The 23,846-nt window shown below is 35.8% G+C and overlaps 1 protein-coding gene across 4 annotated transcripts in view; it reads left to right on the top strand.

Annotated features, from left to right (window-relative positions):
- The window catches only part of LOC105197514 (amphiphysin), a 41,601-nt gene that overhangs the window by 16,057 nt on the left and 1,698 nt on the right, over positions 1–23,846 (top strand). The window contains exons 2-8 of one of the 4 annotated variants that reach the window (XM_039446084.1): positions 14,849–14,984; positions 21,092–21,282; positions 21,750–22,022; positions 22,255–22,373; positions 22,613–22,656; positions 22,860–23,045; positions 23,661–23,839. In XM_039446084.1, the coding sequence (XP_039302018.1) occupies positions 14,849–14,984; positions 21,092–21,282; positions 21,750–22,022; positions 22,255–22,373; positions 22,613–22,656; positions 22,860–23,045; positions 23,661–23,839 (1,128 nt within the window). Of the gene's footprint in view, positions 1–14,848; positions 14,985–21,091; positions 21,283–21,749; positions 22,023–22,254; positions 22,374–22,612; positions 22,657–22,859; positions 23,046–23,621; positions 23,840–23,846 lie in introns of all 4 variants that reach the window. The other 3 variants (XM_011163931.3, XM_011163932.3, XM_011163933.3) reach the window with 3 other exon arrangements.

Genomic DNA, 23,846 nt, shown 5'->3' with positions numbered 1-23,846 from the left:
ACTGAGAAATGTGCTATTATTTCAAGAATTAGTTTACAATTTTACGTGTACGACAGATGTTTCCGTTTTCCACGTATTTTACAGGTTTCAGAATTACGAAGTTGTTATATTTTTAAGAGAACATTACAAAATAAACCTGCACGCAGCAATTAATTTAATGCATGTCATTTCTCACCTTTGATCTCATATAAACAACATGTCGCGAGTGAGTCGAGTCTTAAGAAGCGCATGTATTTTCAAGGTAAACGTATAACTGTTATTTTCCTTTTTATTTACCCAGTTTTCTTCGCGTATTTATGCGCTGTTCATAAAAGGGATGATGTTTGAGTCCGGATTTAAACGGATACTTTTCCTGGCTCAGACTTCTGCTGACCTTCTCGTAAGCCAATGTGCGAAGTGTAATCCTGATGTAGCGCTTAACCTAGCAGCGAAGTGGCTTTGCGCGTCTACAGTCCTAATCAGACTTGTTCTGGCTCATCTCACGCAGATATAACTCGTAATAATTTAAACGTCCATGATACATACGTAAAGCGTCTATAATGTATACATGAATAATAAAAATTTGTTGCTAAAATAATTTTGATACCTCATTTACCGAATTAAAATTTATTGTTCAACAGAGACAATGAAAGCTTACTTTGTTGTAAAAAAAAAACAATTTAAATTTTGATTCGTCAAGTATATTAAAATTGTGATGAGTAATGGGATAAAAATTTCTTTAGAAAAATGTACATTTATTGAAGAAGCTATATAAAAAGTGATGTAGCGCTGCTTCACGTTGCATAACAAATTTAACGTATCGTACGATATTTTGTTTCATTCAATTCTGTTCGTCATCAATTAGAAAAGATTTTGATTTATCTCCCTTGCACGTCCATCGTGTTTAATTCGATTATACCAAAGTGGCAAGATGCCTTAATAGGCATCTCCTTGAGTGAATGCGGCGCTGAGAATACTTTTTGCTACGTAAGAGGGGAGTTATTGGCGGATAAAATTTCAATTACACCGTTTCACGAGAGGGTGTAATAGCTCGTTGAATAGGGCCGACCGGCGTGGTCGACAAATTTGATTGCGTCCAATTAGGAGAATCGAGTCTCTCGATTGCACGCGTCACTCTCGAATCCACGATCACGTACGCTTGGATGTGATCCATGAATTCGCGGAATCAGGAAGGACTGTTATAATACCGGTTGGATTATGGTAGTGTCTAGCCTGGAGAGAGGGTTTATGGTAAGCGTTAAATCATAAATAACCCAGAGGGTGTTGCGTATATTCCGAATTTCTGCGTACATCCTAACTGGAATTTGATTAATATCCCAGATGCTGAGAGCAAAGGCAGCATCTCTAAAATTATTATTGTAGTACGGGAAATTACAAACTGTAGAATTTCCAATTTGAATCTGCACACAAATTCTAAATAAAAAATTTGATTTAGTCCAAATTATTTCTAAAGTTGAAAAGTTTTTAGATCTAAAATTTGCTCTTAAATCTCGTAGAGCGAAATGTCACTTCAGAAGAGTGAAATTGAGCTTGTGCAATTTCCGATTGATTTTTCACTCAACGAGATTTAGAGGGTGAGCTCCAAAAATTACTATATCAAGAATAATTATAGATTTAATCGTTATTGAAATGAAGAATCTAAAAGTATCTATCGATCCGGACGTAAATGAAAAGAATCTACACGTTGACAATTCCATGCCTCCCGTTAATCGTATCACAAATTCGTACTCACAATCGGTTTGGGAGATACAAAGAAAAGTATCGAGATAAATATTCACAACGCTTTTACCGGGTCAGTCGGGACTGTCGAGAGGTGAGGATAATTCGTTTCGCGGATGAGGCGCATAATCGCGTTCGACCTTCGCCGCGGTTGCCACTCGATTACGCGCTGTGCCGCATCGTCAAGGCAATTCAGTTTGATCAGCTCGCACTCCTGACAATGGGGTTCGACGTGCCTTAACCCTTCGTGCACTCAGTGTGTAGCACGAGCTATCAAGGTCTCTTTTTATCATGGTTAAGCCGCATTAAGCATACCGGAGGACTCGAGCCGCATGCGGCGCGAATCAGCGGATTCGAATCGCGAGTCGTGCGTGACGATGTGTGAAATTTCGCAGAATATATTTTCTTTAGGAACGAAAGTATCGTTATGAAACCGCGAATCGTAACTATCATCGCTTCAAAAAATATCGTTGCGTTTTAAGCAAGTGAAAGAAACGATTATTCTTGTCCGTGCTCATATATGCATGACGATATGACTTTCAACCGTTTAGCAATTTGTTTCTGTTTGTGAAAGAAAAACGAATAATGTTCGCTATTTACTTTTAAAAAAGTTTAAATAACGGGTTACATTTTTTTTTTACTTTTTTGAACACGAAGATTGTTCATTTATAAATTATTTATAACGGGCTAAATGAACTGATATATGTTACATTTTATCACAATTATATTCTGCCTGCACAATTTGTGAGATATAAAATTTGTAACAAAATAGTATTTACCAAAAAATTTGTACAAAAATAATATATTTCCGTTATTAATCAAATTTGAAGAAATGAAAACAAATTCGTGGGGAATTAATGAAGTAATGTGTGTCGTGCTGGGTTAACAACTTCCAGCGGTTCTTGAGGTCGCACACAAATTGTCGGTGAATAATTAAAACGTGACCTCTGACTCCTAAAATGAGCAGCCTCGCACATTGTATGCCAGCTATAGAATTTCGGATCGCATGGTCGAGAGGCACCCCTATTACATCGCGCCATGGCTCAATTTATTATTCGCTATTTGCAGCAGTATAATCAAGCACGCTAATCAAGTTAGCCTTCATCCGCATACGACGCAACTCTTTTAGTATTAACATGGTTATTATCACGATACTGATACATGTATGTAGAAGCACAAAATCCACTCGCCAAGAGTAAAACTGTAAGGGTTTATACATTACGTTTCAAATCTATTTGAAATCTATTTTAAATTTTGCAATTGATTAGTCATCTTTGGAATGAAAGTTCTCGATGCCAAGACAATAGAAAGAGATTATCGCAATGATGCTTTAAGTACGTACATTGCCATGAGACAATCAATCTTGATATCACATTAATCTGTTACATAATACTTTAAGAAGTTAATTTAAAAATAGACGCTAATCCTCGTTGTTATGCGATTATTAAAATGGCGATGTTATATCGTACTCGTTTAATTACTCGTACAATTAATTGCGTCTTTTATAACGAACGAACTGTGCAACGCGAATAAAGTCGCATTGCAGGAAATAATATTTTCTTACTAATTCGTAATAAATTAAAAAATTAAACTGTCCAATTGTATTGAACTTTCTCTAACATTTTAAGCTGATCGTATAACAATATTTTTAACGTTTACATTTATCTTGGCTGATGTTAAATAAGACGAGTTCTATAATTATAAGCGCTTAATTAAAGCGCGCACACGCGACTGTCATCACGCGTGTAATTACAAATGACTGTCATTACACGCTCACATTTGTTGGTACAAGGAAATGTTAAAGGTTTTGCCACAATTCGGAAACCAAATAAGTACCAGTTATACATGATGATTTCATAAGCATCATCCTGCGACTTCGTCGTACCTAATACGGCAGTCATCTATTACCTGCTCGATTAGCATACAGTGCGTTGGTGGCACCGTATTATGCTAATGTACAGTGTATAATGTGTGTTGAAAATACACAGATCTGTCTATCAAAAAAAAAAGAAGTAGGTTAAATGGAACTTGAATTTATTAATTTTACAAGGAATTTATAATATAAAGGAATTATAGTACAATATATTGCAAAATAAATTTGTTAAGTTGTATCAATTTCAATCCATGAGTAATTAACATAATAATTTTCTTAATAAATTAGCTGAGCAACGTCGACTTTATTTTTTATCAGACATCTTTACGATTTACAGAAATGATTAAAACTGTCTTTACATTAAACAAAATATGTTTTTACATTTTTACAAAATGTCGAGAAATTATGGAAACAAGTTCTTTCTAGAATTGACTTTATTTTTCGACAAGAATCAAAATTAATTAGAATCCGTAAAGTTTTTTAGGAAAGTTCAGGGGAGATCCCGTGTATTATTCCATTCCAAAAAATTAAGAGATCGGATACGCGCGCATTGCGCTCAGCAGAATCCGATTATTAACGAGGTAGAAACATACACTTTGGTGTCAATGGAACGAACGTGTGTCTAGTAATGTAAGGTCGTTCGGTCTACTACCTGCGCAATGTTGTAATTCTACACGTGCCAGTCTCCCTTACAACAGCCACCACTTTAACGAGTGCCACCCATTCTTATTGTCTAAGTAGCATTCCGAGGACTCGCTTGCCATAATTATATGTAAAAGACGGCGAGCTATGAAATCTCTCAACTGGGTTAGTTAACCCGTGACATAATAGCTAAATAACTTAATCTCAGGATCTCATGATTGACGTACACATTTTACATTTTCTTAAAAATATTTTGCACAGACGAATGCACAGAATCGAATAGTTAAATAAAAAATTCAAAATTTAACTTGCGATTGGATTGATTTATTTGATTAGAAGTATTGAAACGCGTCGTCAAAGAAATCTCTCAACGTACCATGAAGAATATCATTTTATCTTCAGCATTAGAGATGCAGTTTTTACGACAAATTCCTCATAATCGCATGCAACTATCGATATTCGAAGTGGTATTTGGATACAGACTGACTAACAGTACCCAACCATATTAAATTTAAGCGTATCTGCCTTTTAAGAGGCCAAGTAATCGATCAGCTGTTTCGGCATTCCTCGTATCGCTCCGTCTCTCTCTACCGGCTTCGGCCGGTTTCAGCTCGAGACGGGCTAAACATCCGAATGGTTCCGTTAGCTCAACCAGCCGGGGGGATGCCTGGACTAGGTGAGAAAGAAAGGAGAGGCTGTATGAATGCAGCTCCTTCGCAAGGACGATAACGGCACGCCTGTATCTTTATATCTCCGTTGTAAATGCCATCACGTTAAAAACTAGGCAACGCCAAGCGATAGCCAACTATACTAGTCACCGTCACAATATATTTCCAACATAAATATTGCATTATATAATTACGCGCTTCTGTGTATGCGTGTGAAACGAAAATTAATGAACATCTAATGACGATGCGTATATTTCAAAGCATTGTTGCGATATAAGCTTAAACTAATAGTTTGACATCCGCAACTTTGTTTCCAAAGATGTCTTGCAAGATTTTATATATATATTTTTTTTCACGTATTTTTGAGAAATAGAGTGATATATAAATTTATTAAATTAGGTTATATATAAAAAAAAAACGAGATAATTTCTCTTTTGCTAAAATTGAACTAATATATGACCGCGTTTCTCCAGTATAAATTGTAAATTGGAGGGCAGCAATATATTTCGGGGAAACCCCTTATAGTTACTTCTCGGTTTTCGTTAAGCTTCCATAGGTGTGTATATCAAGCGATCTGGTGCACGGCCAACAACGTTGCAGTTGCAACCTGGGATTCAGCATGTGCAATACGGTTGCTGTGTAAATTTAGAGCGGCCTCATCCCGCAAAATGTCTTGCCAGAAATCCCGTTATAACGAATTACAGTAAAATTCCGTTATAACGAGTATCGATGTTTTTAGGTGTAACGAAATTTGATTGAATTTGTGGGCGTTGCCATGATCATTATCTATCGCGTATCTCGAAAGTGTATCTATTCTTTATTAAAGAGATTAGAATTGAAAAAATTGTTTGATAAACGCATATCTAAAATCAATTTTTTTCCTCCATAAATTTGATAACGTCGCCACTCGATATTGCGCCTTACATCATTACGCAATTATCATTTTGATTCACTTATTCGTAAGTGTTCGCAAGTTAGCAACGATAGTAATTTGGATCATTGTGTTTTTTTACACGCAAAATCGACTCGGCGAGACGCCTTTCGTTTCGGTCGATAGATCGACTCTCGTAAAATGTAAAAATCATCACACGAGCTATGATCCGAATACCAGGACTCAAAGTCCGTTCACTTTGCGCTCTTTCCTTCTCCTCTCTCTGTATCTTGCTTTTTGTCGATCTTGCAATGGCATACTTTTAATTCCGATCTAGAAAAGGAAAAATACAAATGTTGATATGATAATTGCGTAAATAAGTATCTCGCTGCTTTATACGATTTCGCAATAGCAGAATTTCAATTCGTTGATTAGTTGCTGCGATATATAATATTAAAAGCGAAACGGTGTTTGGGTATCTAATTTTTTGTTAGAAAAGGAAATCCGCTTTATTTATCACAATACTCTTATAATATGCGTTATTTAATTCCCTCCTCTATTCGTATAACATATACAATATGGAGATTCAAAGTTTCCTGTGGCATTAATTGAAATTGCCATTTTATCATATAAAATTATATATTTTGCTCGTATATTTTGTTTATTCTAAGGGAATATAATATGTAATGCGGTTCTCTCATAATAACTGTGTAATAAACTCATGTTACGATATTATTCCAAGATGCATGTCGCGATGCACCAGTTGCAACCGGCTGTAACCGCCCCGTACAGACGTCGTATTCCTCGCACCGTTTCTTTTTTCTAACGGTGTGCACAAAGTGCTCGTAAAATTCCCGTCTTGACCTACAATATCGGGTTTAGACACCCGGCAAAATATAATTAGCTAACAGCCAGTAGTAATGCCACCATTAAGACGTAACTGTAAGATTTACGGCGACGCAATAAGCTCTGTAACATCGCTCTGTTATATATCAATGTTGCACTCGAGTCGCGTATAATAATTTTGCGTGCAAAATCGCAGCCTTATTAGCGAATCATTGATCTTTAGTATTAACCTCCTCGGTATCTTCGCATGTTGTGGCCTATGTGAATTATGTGAATTAATGAGATTCAATGTAAACGCATATTGTTTAATTTTAAATAAATTTGTACAAGTATGAATGGCAGAGAGCAGAGATAATTTTTTTCCTTCGTAGAACGTACAAAGAAAATTGTATAGTAATGCCTTTAGCTTCACGCGGAATATTTTCTGTGCATACACATTAATTTTACATTGATCACGGACCTTACGACAGATTATGTCGCTAGTTCGTCAGAGATTGCAATTTCAGTATTTCATAATGTGCATTCAATCGGCAGCCCTTGACCACATATTTACTGCATCCGTCCTGCCATTATGCACTTCTACTTCGTGGCAGCGCAAGTTTCGGACGAGCATTTCAGGGACAAAACGCGAACGCGAAATTATACATTACGAAATTGGAGAATAGCATATTCAAGTAAATTTCACAATCTATCTTTTGAGGTGAAAAATAAATGTATAGCCTCCTGCGAAACTTGCAAAGTATAAACAGACTGTACTAAATATTAATACAAATATTAATTCAATGTCTCGAAATGAGCTTCCGTTATGAACATGTGTGTAGACAATATTTATTTATGCCACAGCAGAAATGCTTACTTATTTAAGTACGAGAGCAGTACTTGGGTATTTAAGCACGAGGAAAAAGTGTTGTACTTGTATTATACGTCTCTCTCTTTCCTCCTCTCATTGAGGAGCGAGAAAGGGTTCAAGCTGTGGGTCGTGTACGCATGTACGGGCACGAATTACCGTTCGCCGATGGGCGCCGGATTGGCCGCTCGTGGCGAACGGCGGGCCGACTGCCCGAGAGGTTGATGTCCGAACCCCGCGCCAACATTCCGACTCCTCTCGTTCCTTCCTGGTGGTCTCCGCGACTGGTTCCGCGCACGGCTCCGGCCGAGAACACCATCCGCGAAACGCCAAAAAAAGACTCGTTCGCTCCGCTCCTTCGTCGCGACCCTGGAAAAGCTTCGTCACTTTCGTTAATGGGTCACCTATCATGGAATCGGCCCACGTCTTTTACAGCTAGCTAGCGCCATATTTTGCATACGTTACATCATGGTATTTTATGGGATTCGCGTTAAATATTAATGGCAATTGCTGGTCGCGAATTATTATTTCATTAACAGTTGTGTTTAAAACTGTTATATACGTCAAAGTAGAAAAAGTGCTTTTAATTATAATTAAAAATAAAATACTTTGTTATCTTTTAGCTATTTAACTTTAGCTAATAAATATTCTGTATCGAAGATTACTTTTGTAAATCTTACAAAAGCAATCTTCAATACGTCTTCAATACAGAAACTTTAGTAACTTTATATGACAAAGTTACACTTGAAGAGAAATTCAGTCGTTTCTCTTATCTATCATAAGTTTGATTTATATAATTTTCGCTCGCGGCTGTCATTACTTTGTACTTTTTTTCCTGTATAACACTATCTCTACGACAATGGTTCTCTCGTAGCACAATGTGAACAGCAGCAAGTGGTGAAACGGGGCCATAGGATGGCACAATAATAGCGATGCAACGGCACATTCGCGTCATCTGCTCGACTATTAATAAAGCCGAGAGAGGACCACCACATCTATTTCGGAAGCGACACGTCCGGGTCCGTTCAGATTTGGAACCAGCGTTATTAAAAATACAGCACCCCGAAGCACGTCTCGGTACACAACTGCCAATTCGTCGTTACTTTCATTGTTGTTGCTAAAGTAGTCTTGTTGGCGAAAGAAAGCTGTGAACCTTCGAAGAATCATTTTTATAGGATACATAAATGCAGCTCTAATTTCAAAGCCCAGAATTCTAGTTTTTTTCTAATGCTATCTATATATGTCATCAGTATTAATTAACATTACTATACCAATTAGTATCATCACTTACACACGTGAAGTCTATACGCGAATGTACCAAGTAGCAAGATAGCTGTAATTGGTCACGTTCCATGCTTGATCATTGCGAGTGCCTATTTTCAGCTGCCGGTAATAGATGTAGAAGAATTAAAAGAAAGTAAAAGAATTCGTTACCCTCATTATCTTTATAATATTTTATTTCTCATTTCAACACGCTTGCACGTCCGTACAAGGCGCAGATTAAGTCTTCCGAGGTATTTAGATTGATTAGACACATTTCTAATGTAAAGCAAAAAAAAGAACTATCTGTATGTTCTTTCCAAGAAAATTCTGGCTTGTGCATTATTCTTATTACAAAATAATTTAATTCACGGCGTGTACTTATACAAGTGTACTGTACACTCTGCCTTCGCGTCGAGCACCTGGAAAATTGAGTAGAGACAAGAATAGAAATTCGCGCCGGAAAACCGGCTCAGAATTTTAAGTAAATTCTCTCGGGATGCAAGACGTAAGAGTCGAACGAGTCACGATGAGGAATCTTCCGTGTTCCCGTTAGGCGCGTTACCTATCGCACGGGAGAAAGTTTTCCTATTTATACAGAAAACGCCGGAAGCACCGAGTAATTGGCTGTCGAGGATAATGTCTCGAAAAAAAAGTTTTCAGAGTCGCGGCGCAATTGAGTGCTGATTAGTTACCGCCGATCGGGCGGAGTTGTTGAGAGGAATTTCTCAATAATTTGACGTTTGTGGAATGTCTGTTAACAAGGTTGACAAAAAAAAACTCGTAATACCTTTAGAATTTAGGACATCTGTAGAATTTGCAAAATTTACTGAATTTAGCACACGGAAAGAACGGTTTTTTTTTTTTCTAAAGTACCTAAAAATTTGGCTGGATGCAGAAAATATTTTTGTCAGATTGTTCAAAAAATTATGAAAGGCGTTTAAGTATAATGAGCAGCGTTGCAAAATGTTTTGACATTTTAGCAACTAGTTTGAGCATTCTACCTAATCGTTTTAATGATCTAATAAAATTATCATATCATCAGATCTATACATTGAGAAAAAAATTCTTAAATTTGAATAAATATTTATCCGAGTGCTAATGAAATATTTACTTACTCCACATAAATATTTGTTTTATAAGGAAAAATGAGATTTACATTAAGTCAATGGTTCTTGTGCTAAGTATGCATTTACATTTATCGAATATTTAATTAGTACTATAAATTTAATAATTTTTCCCTCAGTGTAGCCAGGCAAATTTTTAGATACTTAGAAACCGCGTAGGTTTTTTTTTATAACAATTACGCAATTGATAAAATGTTTATATCGTCTCGATACTGAGTTCTCTTACAGTTGCAAGGCGTATGCGAGTTGTATTAATAATTTATACAAGTCGGCTACGCGTGTAAACGGGTTCAGTCTTCGTTCTCACCTGTTACAAGGTATCGAACGGGGATTACGTTAACCGGATAACGGTACGAAGGCGCGCGGAATCGTGACAAAAATCGTGCTTCGTGTGTCTCGGACTGGTAAAAACATCGGACACTCGTGCAGTGGGTCTTGCCGGTGACGCGATGCTTAACGTCTATCAATACCCCGCCAATCAGGGTCGTTGCATGCATTAATCTCGGCTCATAGAGATTGCAATAGAATCGCGGCCCATTTCACACGCAAGACATGATTTTCGTGGAATTTAAATGATCCTCGTGAACACATTGGGGAGAAATGTAAATGTAAACTTCACGCTTCGGCTTAGACTAGACTCGAAAACAATTAGCATATTTTGATTATACCGCATGCGTACTTTTTGCGCGGTAACGAGTTTTCGCGTTCTTTCATAAAACAAATATTTCACGAAACAAGTATCGCGATGCGTAACGGTATAGCCGATATACCGTATAGTCAATAGGATGTGGTATATCTACTATATGTTTGCTGCATCTGCAAGTATAACTTGCGGGACAAAATTTTTCGCGGTATCGCCGTGACTCACTCTGATAACATTATTATTTTTGTTGCTCCGCTAATACGCGGTCTTGCCCGGGGCTTATCTCGCGATGAGGGCACGTTCTCTATGGTTGGTGATTCACAAAGGATCATATATCGAAAACAACTGACATTTTAATGCTGATGATACGTCGCTCTAATCTTCTTTTTTCCTCTCTTTGTCCGAATATCATACACAGAGTATATCTCGTTACTCGACGCGTCCGGTAATTTAAATGTTTTAGCATTCGAGCTCTACGAGCGACAAGGCGATTTATCAAGATAGATACGGTGCTGTTTAATCCGAATTTTTTTCTATCAACTTTTTTTTTTAATAATGTACACGCAGCGTAACCCCTTTCATTTAAAGTGGAGCCTCGGTGCTATTTAATTTTATGGAGCGAGATAGAAATCGTAGCAACGAACAGTGCCTTTAAAGTTGCAACGAGAAAATTATATATGGCAGACGTGATGATCTTGACCTGAAAGTGCACGAACGAGTTAATAGGATTAATCTCTCACTCTTGAGCGACCGAACCCAAGTCTTATAAACCTGTCGCGATTCGATTCCTATTAAAATTTGATTTCGTATTTTATCTCGCTAATTACGTATAATTGCGAAAACAACACATCATTATTACTGCGTTTATATTATTTATTATTTAAAATCAGAAAAATTCAATGGAGTTTTTTAACCCTGCATTTTGTGCCTCCGTGCAAAATATTATTTCTTCATAAATGGTCATTGTATAATAGAATAAGCCACGTATCAGGCAATAAATAACATCGTTGCGCGGGTTAACCGGCTTTAATAACGCTATAGAGACGGCTGAAAGAATTAATCTAAACGTTTATGCCTCTGATAACAGGCGAAATGCCGGACGCGTGCAACACATGCACTTTATTAGCTGCTATTTTCGTCGAATAAAAGTAATTAAAGTGAATTCCGTAATTAACGTTGCAGCTGCGATGAGAGATTAATTTTGAAAATTTTTTTAAATGATTAATCATGTCGTTCTCGCCCTGAATGCAGATGCATCTGGCGCGATACTTGTTGCATGTAAATCATTCGCAATTTACAAATTTGCGATAATGCCCATTCGAGGTCGCGCTAGACGACGGAAGGTTAAAGTGAACGAAGGCTTGAACTAGTTCGATGTGTGTCGTTCCGACTCACTGGGTTTACAAGAGTCGTACCACATGTAACCGGCGCGATTAATTCTCGGGAAACTAGTGAACGGAAATTACTGGATGATACAACGCGTCACACGCGATCTCCTCTCGTCTCCCGCTCGACGGGACGATCTGCATGTATAGCAGAAGGTCGGCGTACCTCTCGCCTCCGCGGACAGATCACCGGCTTCGCGAACAGTCAGTCAGCGATAAAGGTGGTTACGCAATGGCCGACTCGCGATTTCCATCACGGACGTTCCAGTCTTTGATTTCTGGCCCAGCCCAAGAGAGAGAGATAGTCGACATGGGCGCCGGCAGCTTTTTTTTTCTTCGCGTTTTACTTTAATTCATAATCCTTGAAGTATATAATATCAAGCTGTTTTATCAAAAAGAAGGGGGCTCGAGATGATATTCAGTATTTAATATGGAAAATAACAAAAAAAAAAAAAATGCATTGAATTGCGAATCTGTGAAAATTCATAGTGCACGTCTTGAACAGCTTGTTTTATAAAAATGCGTCGTCACTATTTCTAATGAAATACTTAATTAACCATTTTTTCTACATTGAAAAAAAATTGTTAATTTGACTAAATTGTTTTGTTGATCAATGTCTCATCATAAGCTATTTTTTTACATAAAATTCGATTCCAAAATCGAGGACTGAAAAACGGGCAAAAAATTCACCCTTTTTGCGGATGCTCTTTCTACAATTCAACAAGTATTTATGTATTTAAATTAAATATATAAATGTTTGAATTTAAGAAATTTTAATCAAGTCGAAAAATTTAGTTTAGTCAACAACCAGTTTAGTCGAGTTAATTTTTTTCTTATTGAGTATAGTAAAAATATTGATAATAAAAATTGCGAAAATTTTCTTGACACTAATAATAGAATAATCTAATTTTTAATGTGTTTTTATGTACACTGAGGAAAAATTGCCAAATTAGATTAAATATTTATTCGAATAGTAATACTAATGAAATATTAATTAAATACCAATATATATTAATTAAATACCAATATATGTTTACTCAGCACAAGATTAATTTAATTTAAGTATCATTTTTTCTTATAGAGTAAATATTTATGTACTATAAATAAATATTTCATTAGCACTATTCGAATAAATATTTATTAAAATTTATGAATTTTTTTTCTTTCAAGGTAAGATACGATTTTAGATCTAATCTCAGATATTTCATTACTTTTAAAACTAGCGCTAATGAAGAATACAAAATTTCTTTTGTATAATATTTAATAATAAAATAAATGTGAAGTAAAGTACCTCTTAAATATAAACTTCCATGTAAGATATGATCTTAAACAAATCTAAGATATACATAATCTTTCTATTTTTGTACATTTATATAGATAAATCGGTGGTTCGATTCGAAATCTAAGGTTCGACAAAATTTCCATGAGTTTTCCGATCACGTAGCTCCTCTAGATAATTTCTCGAAGGTGCGACTTCTTTTCCGCCATTGAAGATCGCACAGGTGCCACGCAGCTAAATGAAAATCGAACTCGACGGATGGCATTCCCCGCGTGAAATTTCTCCGCGGTCGAGCTATTGTTACATCATTCGCATCCTTTCACAACGTCGCGCCTTATTGCCGATAACAATGGCAGTGGAGTACGGTGGCTGCGATAGATTTCTTTACTAATATGGCACGAGAGGCCGAAAAAATAACGCAAAAACTAAAATTATTTGCACGCAACTTGACAAAATTATTATTTTTATCTATTCATTAACATTTTATTTTACGAGTGAATTCGTAAGGTTTAATATATGTTTATGCACTATTATCAATGCCATAAATAGATTTATAAAATGTTTATAAATCCATTTTAAATATTTTGTTGCTTGGAACAAATATGCGCTACCTGATGTTCTTTATAATGAAATTTTTATATTAATGCGCTTAATGTCCCTGAGATAATATTAATTGAAGTTTAAATAACAGGTGCAGTACAAGACCGCGCGATTATCACTAGATCTTCCACACGATGCGATGATAATGCAGGCGGTGTTTATCGTTTCGTGACGAGCGCGGTTCAAAGGCCTCATTTGCGATAGTCATACGTTTACCCGCATTGTAGTCAACCACGAGAAATATATTCGTGGGTATACATATGTGGGTATACATATGATCTATGCTCGTGAAGGTTTTACACGAGTGTGAAGATTTTACTTGCCGTAAATCGTAATACTTTCCCTTTAACAAAAATATTGACATATAAATAGTTTTTTAGACAACAAAAACTATTTTAATGAAAGGATGCTTCAAATATTTAATATTAACACTTGGATATTATCTTACGGCTTTATCATAATATTTAAACCACAGCAATCACGAGAAAATTGTATTAGTATTTGAATACCTGACAAAGTTATAACGCTCCGTTCGAAAATGATAATTTATGTTAGAAATTAATACATTTGGGATAAAAAGAGTAAAACACATATATTTAAAAAGTCATTTTCAAAATTGCTTTCAATACTGATTGAAAAGCTTGAGGAAGACAAATTGAGCATTTTATAAGCAGATACTTTACACTTTTGCCAGGCTAACGTTTGTTGGAAAAAACCCACACAAAAATTTACACACACGTATCCGAGTTTCATTCAACTTCGTTAGAAAGCTTTGCCCGATTATATGAATATGCGATGATTCAATAAATCACGAGCATTTTATCGAACTATTCCGTTATTCATTCATAGGAGCATTGTCTAAAGGCTTTGTTCTTCTATATGAACCTTTCGCGATTCGTTTTTAAATTACGTATCCTTTGTACAGCATATACATATATACATACATATATATATTCCATTATTATATATTATAATTTGTTTAAAATTATCGCATTAGTTTCGTACACTTCGGATCGAAACACGTAGATCATGCCAATGATTAATGCATAAAGGCGAATGGCTAAAAACTGAACTTTTTCTCGTTGCAGTTTCTTCAGAATCTGGGCAAGGTCGATCGAACCGCGGACGATATATTCGACGAGCACCTGCAGAACTTCACGAGGCAGCAGAATTCCGCCAACAGACTGCAAAAGGAGTTCAACAATTACATCAGGTGTGTTCGAGGTAAGTCGTCTCGCGGAGAGGCAAAACTAACTCGTCTTTCCTTTAAATGGCGTTCGCGATTTATTAGGCCCGCTAATGTTTCTCATGTTTTACACGCGGAGTACAGAGAGAAAATACGATATTATTGTATCTAGTAATGCGAATTTGATGCTTAAGTTTACTACGATTTTAACGGTTCGCTATAAAGCGACTCTTTATGAGATCTCGAATGTGCAGCAATAATTACGGTGGCATACGTCATCGTTGTTAAGCACCTTTTGAATGATTGGGTGTTTAATTATCTATTCAGCGTCTAGAACGTGTCGGATATTGATTAATTATTAGAATCTTACATAAGCGTTTATTTCACTACATATTCATGGCATTTAAACAGACGTAAAAATTCGTATTACATCCTGCACAGCAGGAGCAACGATAGCTATTCACCTGGCGAGCCTTGCTAGCTGTTAATGTTTTTAATATTTAAATAAAATAATCACATGGCTGATGAGAGTGTAATGCGGTAATAAGTTCGCCGCGCAAATTATTTCTCTTTGAAATGCAGACTTTATTTTAATCCGGACTTTTCGGTACCATTTGGGACTATCCTCAGCAAGTGAAATACAGAAATTTTAGATGTCGATTGAAACTTCATAGCGAAGGAGTTGTTCAGTGTGACTCTATGGTGTCCACTTGTGTAGTGTTAAACTGGTTTGACATTCCAGTGTCGATTAACAAAACAAGTTTGTCACAGAATATTTAATTTTACACAAATTATGAACCGTGCGAAAATTATTTAAAGATATGACAAGTTTTTTTAAAAAAAACGTTCGTAAAACTGAATTAATTACATCAGATGACTCAGTGTCGTCAGTGTACCATAGTATTAAATGTTTATTAAATTAGTGTTGCAGATGTAATTAATTCAGTTAATAGAAACGTATTTTTAAAAAGCTTATCATCTTTAAGTAATTTTCGGACGGTTCCATAATTTGTGTAAAATTAAATATTCTATGACGAACTTGTTTTATTAGTCGATACTGTGAAATGTCGAACCAGTTTGTTACTGCGAGTGGACATCATAGAGTAACATTGAACAACTCTTTCGCTATGGTTTTCAATCGACATCAAAATTTCTATTTTTCACATGCTGAGGATAGTCCAAAATGATGCCGAAATGTCTGGATTAAAGTCTGCATTTGTTACCGTGCCCTCTGACTATTTCATTTGAAAATCTCGAGAGTAAAACGTCACTCATTTTTAATATTATTTGACTGTTGAATATAAATATTTGAACTTCTGTAATTCTCTCACATAAACTGCTTAACGATTTACTGACACTCCTTTTTCAATTACAAATTCTTCAACTAGTCGCACATATTATCTTCTCGATATAAATTTAATTAGAAAGTGGATTAAAATGTATCAAATGCTTTTTAAAAAATTAAAATTTATATATAAAATACTTGTCATTTCACAAACGCTTGCCGAGTCTTCCAAGCAATTTTTCTCTCTGTCGTAACACCCGTGAGGTAAGCAGTATATAATATCCTTTGCACATTTATACAATCAGCGTGTTTAACAGACCTGTGCAAAACGCGACACGCATTAAAAGAAAAAAAAAAGATATATTCGCGCAACCTTGCATTGCCGTGACCCGGTTGCTAAGCTCACGTGGAGGCTGAATTATTTGCTCGGCAACTTCGTACTCTGCCCTCTCTTTTTTTTTGCAGATGGAGATAAATGCGTCTATCGATTAGCTCAGAATTGATTTGCCACGTCTCTCCCCTTTCGTCTTTCCTCTGTGAATTACGATAAAAATGATATAAATTCTGATAACAAAGTAATGAAATTTTTGCGTGTGATACAGAAGTGTGATAAAAATAAAATTATTTTGAATCTTAAACGGAGTTGCACTACTAAATATAATTGTTATCTGATACGTGCCGAGAAGACTTTTACTGGAAACCATTGTCGCGCGCACGAAGTTGATTTCTGTTAACGGAGGCTGTCATCGATAATCGGGAGGAAAATGATTTTCGCCGTCTGTCAGCCGACACTCCCATTCGCGTATGAATGACGGACAGATGAATAAGCAGACATTGAATAACGAGCGGCGGTTCCGCGCAGGCTCGTCGGCATCAATTACTGTCGAGAGGAACCGGCGTAATATTTTAATCGCCCGGTATATTCGGTAATGCACCGCGGAGGTGCATGACACCACATGCGAAACGACCTTTGAGACAAGTCGACAGGAAGGAACCACTCTCCGCGTAATGCGCCGCTATATTTTGCGCCGTTCCAACAGCGGCGTGCCCGAAATATTAGACGACACGGCCTTGTGCCACGATTGTTGAATATTTCAGATAAGATAGTAGCCCGATATGTACCGTCAGCTGTGCAATCGATAAGATGCAGTCGGGAAAACTTGGTATAGGTAGTTCGTTGGCTTTTCCAGTAACGCAGATACGGTGATAAAATAATGCTTGCGCGGCAGATGCATCACCTATTATACTATCCGAACTTTAGCAGAACGCTAATTTTTGTTTCGCAATTATTTATTTCATAAATAAGAGGAGAGTTGTCAAATGCGTATTATTTCAGTTATTTTTTATCGTATTTTGTATTTGATGCAAGGAAACGATAATTTTACTAAAATACAAAACTGAAAATAATTATTTAAAAAAATTTATGTTGGACATTTAAGCTGATTGCTAGAATGTCAAAACTTTTTACAGCAGCATTATCATCCTTACATAATTATTTTGATACTTCAACATAATTTTCTGATCTGTTTAGCTAAATTTTTAGATACTAACTATAAAAGTGTTCTATTTTGAATGCAAATCGAGGTTCGAAATTATAACTCGATGTTTCAGTCATTTATTATTACATGTTAAACCTTTAAGTAATAACAAATTAATTTGTTATAAGCTTTTTTCCAAAATATCAAATTTATAAATTAAAGTAATTAATAATATATAAGGGATCATTGACTAATATTTATTTTATTGATAATTTATTGAAAAAAGCGATTAAATATTCAATAATTAACAAGTGTAAAGGTAAGAATACCGAAATGAAACTAGCTTGAATTTATTTTTGTAACTGACGTATTCTTATTCGTAGCAAATATTAGTTTTAATATTATCACTTATCAATTTATAAAAATATCGTTTCAATTTTTATAATAATTTCAAATATGTATATACAATAAATGTAAAATTGAATAGGTACGCTTTAAGAGACCGATACGCAGTCGACTTTTCCCTACATAATAAATAAATACACGGGATAGACAGAATAGTGTAAACATCTGGAAAATATACTACTTCTTTTATTAATAAGAGATTGGCCCATCATTTGTCTTTAACCCTCCGTATCCAACCAGGGATTTGAAGACCCATGCGATTTTTCAATTATTAATTATTCTGCTTCAAATTCCGACGTGTACAGAAAAAAAGTGACAAACGTTTCGGGTCAAACAATTGCGAAATTGTATTTTGGAAAATTAGAAAGAAGGTACCAGAATTTTTTCAAATTTTTTAAAAACACCGTCAAACACCAGTGATTAGATTTTGTTTGAAGTTGAAATAAAAATACCTTTGATACCTTGAAAAATTTATTTGATTTCAAGAAATAATGTTTTTAGCTTTTTTAGAGTAAATAAATTGTTTGTTCAAATTATTTATTTAAACAAATTAATTTAAACAAATATTTTTTTAATTTAAAGAAAACTGACAAAAATGTAAAAAATAATTATTCTGGTTTCAAAAATATATATTTTTATTCAAAATATTTTTGCGTTGCACAACCAAACTATTTGTTTAATTCTATAAAAAGAGGAGGAACGATTAAAAAATTTCCTCAATAAAAAAAACCTTTCTTTAACCGTATAGCAATGCACAAATTTTTTTTTTTACTCGAAGAAACTTTTCTCTGGGTGCATTTTTTTTTACTCGAAGAAACTTTTCTCTGGGTGCAGTGCAACGTCATATCATTCTTCAGAATACCTTTTAAGAAATAAGAGGATGCTTAACAGATGAAAATCTATTATTTTCATTCTGCCCTTCAAACCTGCTCACAATAACTCGCTAATATTTAAATCAGGCAATTACGTTGGCCGGGGAAAAAACGTTGAACTTTTGAAGAACAGAGAACAATTTTGAAGAACAACATGAGAGCAAATTTTTCCCCTGCATCACTTATATAATCGTGTGAAAGGTGCTTTCGACACAAGACTGGTAAACACGCGTGAAAAATCAATAGGAAAATCATCCGATCTTTAATCCCTCCCACTCGAACTTGTGTTAGTGTGTAGCAAACAACTTTTCTACGCTTGGCTGATCTACAATGACGTGTTTGTTATTCGCATGCTTTTTATAGCTTCTGCCGTACAGGAATATATCGGCACTCTTCGACTTCGTTGACAAATTTTAATTTTCGCCGAGAACTAAAAGTCGGAGTCAAAAATGGACAGAAATGTGCGGAAGAATAGGCAACGGTGATTTCGGGGACGCGCTGCTTCCCGTTAGGTAAACGTCGCGACGCGGTCGCGGACGACTTCCTTTAGAGGAGGTGTTAATCTTGGAGTATGCAGGACTCGCGGTAGCGGCTCTTAGCTTTCCTTTTTGAGACGAGGAACACAGTGTCGTTCCGCATAAACACCCGCATGCCGCGAAACGTTGTCGATAGATAGGTGCGACGGAAATTCGTCTGTCATCATAAACGCGGGCGACGAACGGTAGAATACGACGAAAGTATGTTCGTGACGCGTTGAGAATCCCATCGCCGACGATTCGTCACAATTTTCGCGATTTCCATCATCGCACGCTCTACGTCCGAGTCCAAGTTCCAGATGAGAGGAAAGAAGCTAATGAGGACGACGGCGCGGCGCGGCGCGCGACTCGTTGAACCGAATAAAAAGCGATCATACTGAGAATTATGGCAGCTCGCTTAACGTAATTTGCATTAACGACAAATCGTTTGGACGCGTTAGCGCTACATGAACGATGTTGATTGCCTTCAGTTGGGCCTCTGTTAAAATTGACGCTTATTAAAATTAATTTATAATGTAGTCGCGCGCGTGAGACCGCTTAATTATTCCTGCCGATAAATGTAATTATTTTATAGAGTGGAAACTCTCTCTCAGAAACACCCACAATTTTCTCATACAAATTCGTCGACTCGTTGGAAATCGATATTTTTCTACATGCTAAAAAAAGGTTTGGTAATAGCTAGCAAATGATGAGTGAAATAATGCAAATTAAATATTTAACTAATATAATGAAAAATAATTTTACTTTTCTAAATATTTAGCAAGTATTATCAAAAGTAATATTTACAAAATATTTAAGAAAAGTAAAATGATTTTTTATTATATTAATTAATAATTTTTAATTGACATTATTTTACCCAACATTTAGTAGCTATTACCGAACTCTTTTTTCACTGTGTGGAACATTTCGTTCTGTTTTATTTTTATTTTATTTATTAGTTTTAAATATAACGTTTGGAAAATATGCTGTATAAAATACTTTAATTAAGAGTTTAATTAAATGCAAATCAAATAGTATTTAATTGAATTAGAAGAAATCTCTTTCTGTGAAAAATTGTATTGCAATGTCATAACAGGTAAATCAAATGTCATATCAATTTATAAAACTATTTATCTCGTTCTCGTAATTCGAACTAGGCATCGAAATTCGACGTGAGCGATAAAACCACTCTGCAACTTTTGCGCGAGCCGTAGCGAGGAATTCGTAAGCAATCGGCTTATCGCCGTAGGTGAATGCACTAGGATTGGTTTAGATGTAGGTCAGGAAAGTAGTCACCCGCGTCGTGCGTTTATTCCTGAAGTAAAAAGACACGTGTCGCCATGATGGAAAATCGGCGTGAAAAAGTTTCTCTCCATGGTTTGCGAAACAGCATCGTCTCTCCTGACGACCGCGGTGTCTTCGACTTGAGATAAATCTTCCTCCCCGTTATCTTTGCGGCATGAATCTTTTCGATACGAGTTCTTTGCGCGTATTCCTTTTTAATAGTATTAAAAATTGTATCGATAACAATTGAAACACCGATAAAAAAAGTAGGTGAGGCGAATTGAACGTGTGCGTTTTGTTTTGCAGCGGTGCAGGCCGCCTCGAAGACGCTCATGGACTCGTTGAATGAGATCTACGAGAGTCAATGGACCGGACACGATCTGTTATACGTGCAGGCACAAAATCTTGACATGCTGTGGCAAGATTTCACTCACAAACTCGCGGACCAGGTTCTTGTACCACTCAACACATATCAAAGTCAATTCCCGGAGATGAGGGTAGGTCGCGTGCAGCCGTCGATGGTTGCACCAAACGATTTCTTCATTAATAACATTCTTCTTTTGCAATTTGTTGTAAAAAGTAAAATTTCATTAATCGCAACTAGATTAGTACATAAATTAATAAATTTTAATTTTATTCTTCTTGTACATTCTTTTTTTTATCAGAACTTGTTTCTATCATTGATTCTCTTAATAAATAAATAAATAAATATATAAATAATAAATATTTCGTTACGTGTTTTTGTAACAAATAAAAAATAATTTGCATAAGATAATTTGTAAAATGATATATGCAGATCAATGTGCTCTTCATATATATAACAAAGATTAAAAATAAATTTTTCTTAGGATTTTGCTTAGTGTTTTGAATTATAATGGTAATAATTTAGTCAATTAATAATAAGATATGTTAATAATAAAATATAATCAAATTGCTACATTTAACGCTTTTACCGATTTTCCAGAAAAAGGTCGACAAGCGCGGGCGTAAACTGGTGGATTATGACAGTCAGAGACACAACTTCCAGTCGTTGCAGTGCAATCCAAAAAAGAGGGACGAACTCAAAGTATCCCGAGGGAAGGAGCTGCTGGAGGAGGCAAAACGTACATACGAACAGCTAAATTCCGAACTGCACGACGAATTGCCGGCATTATTCGATTCGCGCGTTCTTTTCCTCGTCACAAATCTGCAAACGCTCTTCGCTGCGGAGCAAGTGTTTCACACTGAAAGTGCCAAGGTATCTAAAGACAATAAAAAAACAGTAACAATGATTGATTCTTTAAAAAAAATGTCAAGCATTTTCAGGCGAGATTTAAAAATGTAGAATTTGACATTTTAACTGATTTCTAACATATTTTAATTTGAATTTTTTATTTGATTTCTTTATTGAAATGTATAAAAATTTAAAAGTTCACGGATTTCTATGATATAATTGTCATCATTTTACTTATTCATGTTCGCATTCCTAGGTATATTCCGAATTAGAAGCAATCGTCGATAAATTGGCTAATGAAAGTCAACGAGGATCTTACACACTAAAGAAGAACACGGAACCGCAATCACCGAAGTCGCCTAACGCAAACTCGTCGTAAGTAAATCGATACTGTAAGATTGCAATTATTAATTAATACAAAAATTACATATTAAAATAATAATTACAAAAGAAAAGAAAAATGTGGGAAAATTTTGCAGAGCTGCAATCGCATAAAACGTAAATACTGAACAGTTGTTACATAAAATGTGGTACAATAGAGTAATAATTATACAAAAATGTAAAACCGAGAGGTATAGCTGTTATATAATACTAATAACCTTGATTTGTTTCAGCCTAATAATTAACACGCAACCGGCGCAGAACAATATCTCAGGAGGTAATCATTTTGCTGTATTTTTGTTCAAGTTGGATTTGTGCGTGTGTACATTAACTATGTATATATTACACTAACACACTTGCATGCTTGTAATGTTCTCGCTACGCAGAAAAGACAAGAAACATTTCGAAAGGCTTTGAGTTCCACAAGGCCGTATTGTGGCTCGGCATTCAGTTTTGAGTGAGCTTTCTCTTGCGTTTCAGCTTTGGATGATACCGCGCCCGTTGCCAGAGACACATCGCCGACCACCCAGATAAACGGCAACGCTAACAGCAATGCTAATAGCAACGCTAACAGCAATGATAACTCTCTCAATAATCAGGATACGTCGCCACAGAACGCAGTCGCGCCTGCCAAAGGAGTCGAAGAGTTGTACGATATTCCAGTCGGTAAGCCGTCCGCGAACTTGAATTTTTCCGTGTTTTTTTTAATCTTAATTTTTTTCGTAACGTTGTCTACACTCTTCTTTGAGATTTCAACTGAAGTCGCATATATGAAGTGATCTTGACATTTCATAAATTCGAATTTTCGTCTTAAAGAATTTAAAAACAGCTTTTAGCTTTATTCTTTTGCAATATTAAAAATGTCTGCATAATTAAAACATACATTTAATAGATTTTTATTAAAGTAAATATAAAATAGACTAATTAAATTTCGCAAAAGCAACATTTTAATGTCGATTTGTTTTCGTAAAATTGAATTCAATAGATTGTTTTAATATTTAAAGTAAATTTGTGCGTATGTAATGTAACAGTTAAATGTTACTTTTGTGTTATTGGATGATCGTCAATACAATAGTAGTACGCTGCCTGCCCCTTTGTGCATGGTCTTGCCGAAACGAGATCGTAGTTACTCTGACCTAGTTGTGAAATTAAACATTAATTATGCAGTTAGACGAAACTTTGAAACGAAACTATTGCACATAATTGGTACATATCCAAGTCTCCATGCGGACAAACTCACAGACAGGTCCATGACTAACGGGGCGGACTCGATCATTCTAGAGGCGGAATATGAAAATGCTGCTAATTTCTCTATAGGGGCGACAACCGACAATCTGCCGCCGGGCGTTTTATACAGGGTTAAAGCCACTTACAAATACAGCCGTGAGGATGTGGATGAATTGTCGTTTGACGTCGGCGAGATTATTCGTGTCGTGGAGTACGACGATCCCGAGGAGCAGGTCCGTA

The sequence above is a fragment of the Solenopsis invicta genome, chromosome 2 (genome assembly GCF_016802725.1).
Source record: "Solenopsis invicta isolate M01_SB chromosome 2, UNIL_Sinv_3.0, whole genome shotgun sequence".
Taxonomy (NCBI): domain Eukaryota; kingdom Metazoa; phylum Arthropoda; class Insecta; order Hymenoptera; family Formicidae; genus Solenopsis; species Solenopsis invicta.
This window is presented reverse-complemented; position numbering and strand designations above follow the sequence as displayed.